Genomic DNA, 12,015 nt, shown 5'->3' with positions numbered 1-12,015 from the left:
CGTACCATCCTACGGTCACAGAGCATCAGTATATGCTGATGAGCATGCTCACATTTTTCACCATACTGCTAAAACTGCACCAGTTTTAACAGTAGACATATGAAGAAAAAGGATAGAGTTGAAAACCAGTTATTTCCTCCCAAACACTAATACTGCTTCCCTTTGTCAGCAAAGCAGCAATGCTATAATGGAACAGTGTTTTATTGGCAGTTCACTGGGAAACAAAGCTGCACATTCAAATAGTAATAAAGCCGAGCAGCTAATATGATTGGAAGCTGTGGTTACCTTTGTAATTATAGTGTATGTCAGGACAATTAATAGCACCGCCAGCTCTAGACAAATATCCCATGCCATTACATTGATTACAAAATCAAACCTAGTCAGCAGGAATGAGGTGGATATGTGCATTTGTTTAACCGTTATTTGACTTTGTGCATAACCGTTAAGATTTTGCACTCTGTAAATATACCTTGAACATTTTAATAATGGGGGAGAAAGCGATCATACACATACAGACATCCAGCCACTGTCTAATTCAACATTTCTTGCTATTGCAGGTGAAGTGTGACCAATACTGGCCTACGAGAGGGACAGAAACCTATGGTCTGATCCAAGTGACACTGCTAGACACAGTGGAGCTGGCCACTTACTGTGTCAGGACATTTGCACTTTTTAAAGTAAGATGCATTTGGATGCTATTTTCCTAGACCAACTGTCAAGTGTATTTGAGGTGAGGCACGGTGGTCACTAACCTTTCTCCATCTCCATATTCAGAATGGCTCCAGTGAGAAGAGAGAGGTGAGGCAGTTCCAGTTCACAGCCTGGCCAGACCACGGGGTACCGGAGCACCCCACTCCGTTCTTGGCCTTCTTGAGACGGGTGAAAGCTTGCAATCCTCCAGATGCAGGGCCCATGGTGGTGCACTGCAGGTAAGAAATGACATGTTTTATACAGAAACCTTGCAAAGCATGACATTGCTTTTTATTTGTCTCCATTTACTGCAGTGAATACATGAATACATATCACAATACATGGATTGTTATTTAAGAGTTTGTATTTACAGGGTAAAGCGGCCCAACTGTAGCCCAAACAAATCAGCCCACTAGCATTCACAGGAAGCACTTTTATATCTTCGGGTGTTCTTAACATCACCACACAAAGCATACTAGTGTCACTGCCCTCAGCCACCCTCAACATCTTCTCCCACATACTGACACACAAACACACAAGGACCTGTCTTCTTCCTTGCTACACCGCTAAGACTGCACACCAGCAGCACACAAGTCCTAGGCTTATCCCTTGGTTTATTGCGTCTGAAACAAATAACTTTCAAGCCAACCCCACTTTATCCAGCTACATGAGCAGCCAGACTCCCCAACAGAGAGGCACACAGATATAACACAGGCTTCAGGGCTGCTCTCAACTCAGGAAGTCATCGGAGACTGTGCACAAGTTACTGAATGCGAGAGGAAAAAGGCACCAAAAAGAAACGGTGATATCAAATGTAAGAGATACAAACTTGTGTCAGAAAGTGACAAAAAGGGAAAAGGGGATTACTGAAGAATTAGAATTACCACATGCTGAAGTTAATTATAGCCAGTTGCTGAATCACTTCAAATTGAAAATCCCGACTTTTCACAATGAAGCAGAATGCAGGAATTAATGTCACTCTGCAGATGGGAGTTTTTAATTCCTCTGGCTTCCTATCAGATGTAGTCATTTCCAAGTGCGAAATCCCTCAAGAGGCCCAGTTTTAAATAGAGCCATTTTTTTAATATTTACATATTTGTTTAAGAAATGTTTGGAGTATTTCCTGTTTATGCAGTGATAGACATTTTGCACTGAAGAAATTAAAGCAGATTGCAGGCAGTTTATCCACATATAAAGTTCAGCCTCCCAAAAAAGGTAAAAGTGCCTTTAAACAGCATTGCATAGTCTCCTGAGTGGTGCACCAAAATTGCAGTTTACCATGTACTGTATGCAAAGGCACATAAAATGAGTGTCATATACTGTATATGGTTAAACTGTTAATCTGTAAACTGGCTATTTTTATTTTCTTCATTTACGCAAGACTGCATGCTGATGATACATTTTGGTATTGTGGGGGTGTTAGAAGAGGTTAAAAAAACAGAAGAAGAGAAAAAAAATCTCGGCTCACAATTCAAATGACCTGACTGAAAACATGACGCTTGTTCTTTTTCTTTGTATTGCTGTTTGTGGATGCCAATATAACATGAATTCACTATACTGAGAGCTTTTACAGTTAGCATGCAAAAACAAAGCAAAGCTGCATTCAGCTGACATGTGGATTACATTGCAATTAGCTTTGCTTAAGTGGCCAACCAGGCGTGACTACCTGCCTGTGCCGCACCACCAATGATGAAGCATTGCACTATATGATGCTACACTATGGGTAGGTGTGGTTGACCCCCATATATAAGAAATGATTTTAGTCTTCCACATTTATAAACAATGCCCTCATGCACCCAAAATGTCTCAGTGGAAGATTTAACAGGGAGGAATAAAGTCCATCTCCGGAGGAAAAAAGAAATGGGGGGCTCCTCATTTCCAGTAAGCCCTACATGGTTGCCACAATTTTCCCAGAGGGTCAAACAATAGTGTAGATTCTATAAAAGGAAGGGAAAGGACAACTCAGGAGTACAGAACTCCACCTCTGTGTCATGCCATAATTGCACGCAATGGGAATAAGTTCTAAAGTTGCCGGCATGTCACAATGAACAAGAATGAAAGGTCAACGCTCTTCGGTGGTTTTGTAAAGCGAAGCGGCTAAACCTTCAAAGTCTGGTTAGTGGTCAGTGCTTGTTTGAAAGAACTAAATTTCATACCTCCAAGCTAGAAATGAATGATTTTTGGGGTTTGCTTTTCACACTTTTAAACGTATTCACAGACACAAATGACTTAAATTACTATTGACACCATTAATGGCCGTGCTGTGGTCCCGGTTAAGTTTGAATGTATGTGTGCATGCTCAATAGGTAGAGAAGGGAAATGGTGACAGGTTAGCTGACAGTAAGAGATTTGTTAACAATACATATGTAATTGCTTTCACTGCTGCTCCTGCTTTATCTTCTCGGAACTCATTGCAGCTGCATTTTACACTCTGCACTCTCTCTCCCATCCCTTATTCCCCGAACTCCTGGGAAGCATATTAGTCTAACACTTAATGTGTGTCGACGTCCAAAGCAGCTGGTCCTGACTGGCTGAAAAAGGCAGCGTCAGGTCATTAGTGCAGTCAGTCTGCCAGTTTCCCCTTCAACTGCCAAAATGTACAGGCGCCTTTCTGCACCATGTCACCGCAGAACAAATACACATACACAAACCCTCATTTGTCAGTGAACATTAAATATTACACATGCCCTTTGCATTCCTGTCTCACATTTAGGACAAATTGAAGTTTAGATACATTTCTATGGCTCAGTCATTTAGAAAACTAACGTCAAAACAAGCGCAGGCATCTCTGCTTGGTTGACACAGTTCTACTTTATGCTCTTCACCGCTCTCCCCCATTCCTCCGCCTTCTCCATCTCGGTCTCTCTACCTCAGTGCTGTCCCTCTGTCACTTACTCTAACGCAGGTCATCACTCTCCCACATTCAGGTCTGCATTGTAAAATGTTTTCAGATTGGAAACAGCTGGGCTAACGTTAGAAATGGCTTCTACCTTCTGCATTCCCCCCACCCAAGGGCTGAGGTGTTGTCAAAGCTGGAAGTGATTCATTTTTTTTTTTTTTAATATCGCTAAGAAAACGATCACATTTCCTTGGAGCCTGATTCCTTCTTTTACTCACAGGCACATTTTGTAATCACCCCCGAGCCGTGAAGAGTTTTGTCCAAAAAAAAAGTTAAGTCTCATTCAGCCAGTGTCAGCCACTGAAAGTGATCATCAGACCTTTTTTTTTTTGTTTTTTTTAAAGCCAATAGCTCCCATACGTGTCTTTATTCCATTCACAGCACAGTTCCAGTGCATCATGGCACATTAACCATACTTGGCCCCCGGGAACTAACTTTACTCCCTCTTGAGATTTCTTTCTCAACCCTTTCCTTGTTTCTCAGAGCAAATGAAAAACAAATGCTCCATCAGGAGGAGGAGAGCATGGCTCACACCTCATGGGCATGTCAGCTTAATGGATTGAATAACCTATTTACTTTGGAGTGCCAAGTGCAAGGACTTGTCTTGTCAATGCCGTGCTTTGCGGGAAGTTGGAAGAGAGTTAACAAACGAGATTTAACACCGCCCTGTCACCCTGCAGTAAATAAACTGTCATCAGAAAACATTTTCTGTGCTGAGGCATGAGCTATTTAAACATTAAATGTAAACGGGTGAGCATTTCTAAATTGCCAGCACTCTGCAAAAGGAGGCTACGTTCAAAGACCAAGTCTCAAGCTGGCCTGCGAGGAAGGGTCAAACAAAAACAGTAAAACACCCCACCCCCTCTTTGTCAGAGTGCTTTTTCGTAGAATTTTTACACACTATTGTAAAATTATGCAGATGTGAAGCCTAATGAAGAGACCTGCCATTCAGTGCCTTTTCTAAAGCTTTTATGCCATTTAGCTGCACTGTGCTAATCTAATGGCATCAACTGCAGTCAGCTGCACTTCTCAGAAGTTTCCCGGGCACATTAGTGAAGGCCTCACAAAAAAAAAATTTGCTCAAATTTGCGATTGCATAGCCACGTTTCTGTGCACATTTGTTGTAGTGGCACTTTGTGACTATGAGATAAAGGTTAAATGTTGCTGTTGCGTAAGTGATTAGTCCTGATGGGCTGAGAGCACAGGTGGGGTCCAGAGGGGAGAGACTAGACTGCAAAGCCAGCAACGAGCTGACTGCCAGCCTCTCTTCTCCACAAAGTCTCACTTCAGATTTAATTACACTCCCACCCAGATGGTCCATCCTACAGTGGCAAACTTGGCACAGAGAGTTTACTTTTTGGCCTTAGTTCTGGGAGAAAGGTGCGATCTTCAAGCCCTTGTAACTGTTAAGAAAAGCCACCTCTCCATCCCCTGGATTTGAAAAACGGAAAAACAAATGTCTTTTTACGTAGGAAAGAAGTGAAACATGACTGGTTCTAATCTTTCTTGTGCCAGTGATAATACCATTCAATAACATTTTTTCCTTCTCTATCCTTGTGGTAACTATAGTGCCGGGGTGGGACGCACAGGTTGCTTCATCGTGATTGATGCAATGCTGGAACGTATCAAGCACGAGAAGACTGTGGACATCTACGGGCACGTAACGCTAATGCGTGCCCAGCGCAACTACATGGTGCAGACAGAGGACCAGTATGTCTTCATACATGACGCGCTCCAGGAGGCCGTCAACTGCGGCACCACCGAAGTGCCCGCCAGAAACCTATACGCCTACATCCAGAAACTGACACAGATAGAGGGTGGAGAGAATGTCACCGGCATGGAACTTGAGTTCAAGGTATTATTCGATCAGTTTATTAGAAAGGGACCATGTACAAGATTAAACATATTTGTTGTCATAAGATTACTCTGATGCCATTTCCATATTTTATAGCTAGGTGAAATGGTATATAACCACAGTACACCATGAGCCATTATAATGTATAGTTCATCACCCACTAAGTGTCGTTTTTGGATTTTTACTTTCTCTCCAGGCAGTCTTTATCTTTTACGGTCCATCTCTAATGTCACACAGTCACAGTCAGTCAACAGGAAAATAAGAAAAACCAGAACCAGTGCCCTTTATCTGGCACCAGTATCTTCAAAGATGATCTCTGTTGCTCTGTCTCTCATGCAGCGTTTGGCGAACACAAAAGCCCATACATCACGATTCATCAGTGCCAATCTCCCGTGCAACAAGTTCAAGAACCGCCTTGTTAACATAATGCCATATGAGTCCACACGAGTGTGTCTTCAGCCCATCCGAGGTGTTGAAGGCTCAGACTACATCAATGCCAGTTTCATTGATGGGTACAGGTAAGTACCCTGACGCCCCATCACAAATAAGAGGCACATATGTCAGTTATTAGAAATATGGCTCTCTCAACAGCCCTGTTTCATCTTAAAAGCTTTCACGATGAAGGTTCAAGTGTTTTTATATGCCACTAATACTACATGTGATTAACGCATCGCTACAGGCAACAGAAAGCCTACATTGCCACACAGGGACCACTGGCAGAGACCACAGAGGATTTTTGGAGAATGCTCTGGGAACACAACTCTACTATTGTCGTGATGCTCACCAAGCTTAGAGAAATGGGCAGGGTATGCATGCCGTCATTTTCCCCAATCACATTAATGTGCTATGTCTGGATATACAACACAAAGGCAAATGTTACATGAAGGAAAGGTTGTGGCTCATCAATTTGTCGCTAACTACAGGAAAAATGCCACCAGTACTGGCCAGCGGAGAGGTCGGCCAGATACCAGTACTTCGTAGTGGACCCCATGGCAGAGTATAATATGCCCCAATATATCCTGAGAGAATTCAAAGTGACTGACGCCAGGGTAAGCAGACAGTCCTACCTTTGGGTTACAGGTGTAAATAACTATTATCAACAAAGAACAGTTCCACGTCCAACTGGCTATTATCATTTCTGAAACCCATTAATGCAATTTCTTCATCAAAAGATTTTATTTAACAAGAGAAAGATCTTAACAATATTGTTGAATGTGCTAGATTGTAAACACTGAGTCGATTTAGCTTTGCAGTCATCATTTGCTCAAAGTCTTGGCTTTGTGTCAAATATTTGTTTATACCAAACTATGGCCTTAAGTGTAAAACATGCATAAATATATATTTGTGGTAATTATGACACATGTCACTGTGTAAAAACAAATGTGACGCCGGCAGCACTGAACTGCCAGAGTTTTTAATTCCATCAAAGGCTTATACAGAGAAATGGTGCAGGCTCTCTCCTTTGTAGTGCGCGTTACACTGTCTCGTCAATGGGATTGCTTTCCTTATCGTGGGGATACAATATCACTTAAGTAATGCACACCCTCAAAGTCGATCCTCCAAGCACCCCGTCGAGGGTAGCACATCAAAGGAATTATCTTCTTTACTGTTCATGTTTAATACATTCAGGTAAAATGACATGCATCTTGAATAAAAGACTTTCTCTGATGCTTTAAACTTGGCCCCTGTGCGCTCAGATTTTTTTATGCTGTGTTGCACTGGAAAACCCGTTACGATGGAGACCGTCTGCAAAACAGCCAAGGCTGCTTACCAACTTAGAAATATAGAAAAAACTAAATTAAAAAGGTTGTTGCTGAGTGTTTATCCACTGTAAACCCCCTTTCTCTCTTCCCATCCTGTTCTCCTAGGATGGACAGTCACGGACAGTAAGGCAGTTTCAGTTCACAGACTGGCCTGAACAAGGAGTGCCAAAGTCAGGAGAGGGCTTCATTGATTTCATTGGCCAAGTACATAAAACAAAAGAGCAGTTCGGCCAAGATGGGCCTATCTCGGTCCACTGTAGGTAAGTGAGAAACTGCTGTAATTATAACAAATGCAAAAGAACAAACAAAAATTAAACACCAGCCCAGAAAACAGACAATAGAAAACAAATGCTACAAACAAACAGTATGTTAGCATTTGCTAAAAGGTAAAAGGATTTAGAACAAACTATTTTTTCCTTTTATCTAGTTTCCCAGGCTTCAACATTGACTTTTTATTTTTTTGCCCTGTTGATCTCTCTTGCACAGCGCGGGTGTTGGTAGAACTGGAGTTTTCATCACCCTCAGCATCGTTTTGGAAAGGATGAGATACGAGGGCGTAGTAGACATCTTTCAGACAGTGAAAATGTTACGGACACAGAGACCAGCTATGGTGCAGACAGAGGTGAAATTTCCCCTTTCCTTTTCTTTTTACTATACTTGCAAAGAAAACTGAAGTCACAATGAAGGTACTTTTGTTAGTTTTTTCAAACACGTGTAATAAGTTACATTTACTTATACATCCAAAGTCATGTCATATCCATTTCCTAAATTGATATTATAAAACAAAAAAAACAAGCAAGTCGTTTTTTTTTTCGAGGCTGGATTTTTAGTTTTTAGTGATGTTTTAGGGACGTCTCTATAGGCTTGTAAAAGGGGGCTTCTTACTTCTGAAACACAGTGTGGAAGTTGTGGGTTTACTTTGGCTCTCTTATTTCATAGCCTACTCAAATTGCTTAAAAGATCGGGTGTCATCCACTTTCCACTGCATTAAGAACTTATTTCAGAATAATTGGCTAATTTATTTTCCAAGTTTATGAAAATGCATTTGTGTGTGGAAAAAGTAAATAAATGTATCTAGTACAGTGTATGTATACTACAGTAAAAGTCATGATTAATGTGCATTGGACTAGTATAAAAGATTCAGTACCAAGATTCTTAAGAGGCGGTGCGCGCTGAAGTCTTCGCTTCTTTGTTCCCAGGATCAATACCAGTTCTGCTACAGAGCCGGCTTGGAGTACCTGGGGAGCTTTGATCACTATGCAACGTAAAAGACCCAGTATTGGAGGGAAAAAAAAAAAGCAGAGGGCCCTTTGGAAAGAAAACCCAGTGAGCCTCTCTTCTGAGCCATAAATTCCTGCTTGAGAAAGTACTCCTTAACTCCTGCTAACAACTCATTAAGTGTTGGATGTGTGACATGACTTGTCGAAAAATGAAAAAGATGATTCCCGGAGGACCAAGTATTTCCCGACCCCAATAAAACCTCATTTGACACAAAGTGAGTCGAATCCTGACTGTTGAAGCACCATATGGGATTACCTTTTCTTTTGCTTCAAGGATTTATTTTGGGGCTCATAAAACTGAATGAAACCAACGCAACAAAAAAGTAAACGAACAATAACGACATCTTCAGAAATGCATCAGTGATTATGAACCATTAGGAGAAGCATTGGAGGCACACAGAATTGTGGGGAAAAAAAAAACAATGCACACTGTAAAGAAAAAAAAAATCTGTTTCACAATCAAGTACACACAGACAACCCATCGAAAAAGAAGACAATGCTTGGTCCACAACAGCAGGACAGACTTAAAGTAATAATGAATAAATACTCCTTTTCCTGCCACAATGTTCATCATCTAAATTCTGGGAGAGGGTAAAGTTAAAATGTTCTATGAAATAAATGAAATTATTGATTTAGTTTTTTAGTACTTTATTATACAGCTGATGTGCTTTTTTTGAACTGTGTGAATTTACTTTTTTTACACAAATTTATCCCTTGGGGAAAAAGTGATAAAATGTATTTACGTGATTTCTTTTTTTTTTTTTTTAATGCTGTAGAACTGTTCTGACGTATGTGCTGTTTTGCAGAGAGTCTCTTTGCCTTTTTTTTTTTTAATTATGTTTTGCCCTCATTTTGTTGCACATAGTGCATAGACCGAAATTCACACTACCAAAATGTAACTTTGTTGAAAGGTTTCTTTTTTTTCTTCTTCTTTTCTCTTTGTTTTTGTCCACGATCACATACATGGTAACTTAATTATTCCCATAAGATAAACTGGGGCTTTGTGGAATCAACAGGGATGAGCAAAGTATGAAGTTGCTGCTACCGATTATCTTAGTTCTTCCATGTTATAATGATGATAAGAGAGGATCTGATGATTTGGATAAGATATATTAATATATATATATATAGTTTGTCAAATATATATTAAAGCATACATATAACATTCTATATATAAAATGATAAAGTACATAATGTATGAGGAATAAGTATAGGAAATACGGATTGTATATGAAAGCTTCCAAATTAAGAGTCGTGTCCTATGGGGGAAATGAAGAGATTTTTCACTGGAATGCACATCAGTAGGACAAAACTGTATTCTGATTCAGTGCATCTTTTCTTGTGCAATAAATATGTGTGTTTCTAGATAGGGTTTTATGTGGCTATGTTACTCACTCATGACATTGTTGTACCCCCCCCCCCACCCACCCACCCACCAAAAGTGAGGTGTGGGAGTGGGAATGTCAGGTGCCAGTCAAAGAGTCACTGGTGCATTTTTTTTCAAACTCTCACACAGTCTGTAATTAGAGGCACAGCCGCATTCACCGCTCCACACAATAGGGCAAGGTACAAAGACATCACGTTCTTGTGGTTCTTTAAAGTATTCAATGGTAATGGCATTTTTTTCATTTTGCATTTAGAGTGCCTTATATTTATGCCTGTTTTTTATAATGTTTCATTTAGCATATTAATGTATCCTTTGAGTAATCTAGGCATTTAGTGTAAATGTAATTGTATAGTTTATTTACCTTTAGTATTCATTTGTCACATGAGATTATATATGCAACTAAGAACATTTCAAAACTCATACTTTTCATTTTCAGTGGCCTTACTGTGGCTGAGTGAATTAGAATTCAACACTTTATATATATATATATATATATCACTGACCTCTATAGAAAACAAACAGAAACGCAGAATCGTTGTATATTTAAAAATATCAAACAGAGTCAGGGACGACACTGCAGAATACCAGTCTCAGAACTAAACGGGAATGAGTAACAGTCCATCAGTACATGCATCAAGGCCCAGCATGGAGTTAATAAGCTTTGTACCTATGGTCACAAATGTAAGGTTCATAAAGCTACAGCGAAAATGGATTTGGTCAGAAAAATAAAAAATTAAATAAAAATAGCCCAATGCACCAGTTCATCACTGACGGGGTTTCTTCTTCATGCCTTAGCTTTGAATTTTAGACTTCACGTGTGTCACTACAGAGAGCAGATAAAGAAAATGACAAACTGCAAATGAAATATCAGTTCTGTTATGCCGACAATCTTAAATGATATGTATTGTTTTTAAACCGTTAGGAGACCAGGGGCTTAGTTCTTAGTCTTTGTGTGGGGCAGTATTTTAAACTTCTCCGTACCCTCTTTGATGGCTTTGTGGATGTGCATTCCAGGTGCTTTCTTTCCCTTGTTAACTCAAGCAGCTGTGTGTTTGACTTTGTTGACTGCTTAGCTGAATTCTTTTGTCATAATTTTGAGATATAAAAGTGCTATAATTTAACCTCATAATGGCTAATGTTACATTATGTTCAAAGTCTATTTTCTCATCCCATTCTCTTTTCCCTTTTTGTGTGTGTGTAATTAGTTTTCACATGCATGGTGAAACATTGCAGAATGGCCGAAGCTGGCCTAGTAGGAAGATTTGCACTTTCTCTATCTTTGTACTATGCACTGCCCTATTGATTCTAAACCCAATAATATATTACTTGAACCCATCTATAAAAAATCTCCTTAAAAGCTCACTTTGTGTGTATGTAAATAACACAAAAAAGTTATCAACTATTGAAAAAGACAAAAAAAAAAAAAGTTTGTGGCGAAAAAGAGCATCCATTCTGATGCCATGGTTACTCCAGCAGATGACTTCAGAAAATCTGCCCCCCCCAAACCATCTGTTCTCGTGGCTTTGCCATTCAAGCTTGGAGTGTCAACAGAAATAAACGTTGTGTTCTCTGCTCTCTCTCTATCTATCTCTCGTCTGGATGCATAGACTGAAAAATTAAATAATGAAATTGTAAAAAAAAAAACCTATAAAAAAACAAAAAAAAAACGGCTTGTTAAAAAGATCATACAATTACCTCTGATTAGTTGTAAGCGTAAAATGTTTCTTTTTTCTGAATGAAAGGAGTGCTTTTTATTTTCTTACGTTACATTGGTGGCGAAAGAGTCTGTATGAAAATCAGTTCTTTGCTGACACAAGTTCCATTTGTTATAAATGAATTCTATTAAAAAATGTCAGTGTTATGCATCGGCGTTTCACTTGTTTCCCTCCACCTCACTCCGACTTGAAAAGACTGATGAAGCTATTTTACCCCGTACTGGTCTGGGTCCAACATATTATCCACTGTTCTCTCATGAAAGGGGAAATTGAGCCTCACCACATTTGAACAGATTTCCATCGCTCTGGTTTTTCTGTCACTGATGTAAGCTACAATGAATCATCAGGGGAACCTTTGACAGATGAAGTGTAATGTTTTCAAAGCTCCCTTTTTTTTTTTTTAACAACAGTTCACCTTAGTGAGAA

At 39.8% G+C, this 12,015-nt stretch overlaps 1 protein-coding gene across 35 annotated transcripts in view; it reads left to right on the top strand.

The window, feature by feature from the left end:
* LOC137137115 (receptor-type tyrosine-protein phosphatase delta-like) overlaps nucleotides 1–11,735 on the top strand; it is a 337,728-nt gene extending 325,993 nt beyond the window's left edge. For all 35 annotated transcript variants that reach the window (XM_067523019.1, XM_067523010.1, XM_067523008.1 and 32 more), the window contains 9 exons: nucleotides 558–677; nucleotides 775–929; nucleotides 5,159–5,444; nucleotides 5,784–5,962; nucleotides 6,124–6,250; nucleotides 6,368–6,493; nucleotides 7,313–7,467; nucleotides 7,694–7,829; nucleotides 8,407–11,735. In XM_067523019.1, the coding sequence (XP_067379120.1) occupies nucleotides 558–677; nucleotides 775–929; nucleotides 5,159–5,444; nucleotides 5,784–5,962; nucleotides 6,124–6,250; nucleotides 6,368–6,493; nucleotides 7,313–7,467; nucleotides 7,694–7,829; nucleotides 8,407–8,475 (1,353 nt within the window). In that variant the 3' untranslated portion in view covers nucleotides 8,476–11,735. The remainder of the gene's footprint in view (nucleotides 1–557; nucleotides 678–774; nucleotides 930–5,158; nucleotides 5,445–5,783; nucleotides 5,963–6,123; nucleotides 6,251–6,367; nucleotides 6,494–7,312; nucleotides 7,468–7,693; nucleotides 7,830–8,406) is intronic.
* The last annotated feature ends 280 nt before the right edge of the window (nucleotides 11,736–12,015 follow it).

This window comes from Channa argus, chromosome 12, assembly GCF_033026475.1.
Source record: "Channa argus isolate prfri chromosome 12, Channa argus male v1.0, whole genome shotgun sequence".
Classification (NCBI taxonomy): domain Eukaryota; kingdom Metazoa; phylum Chordata; class Actinopteri; order Anabantiformes; family Channidae; genus Channa; species Channa argus.
The sequence above is the reverse complement of the archived record's forward strand: the minus strand, read 5'-3'. Positions and strand labels throughout refer to the sequence as shown.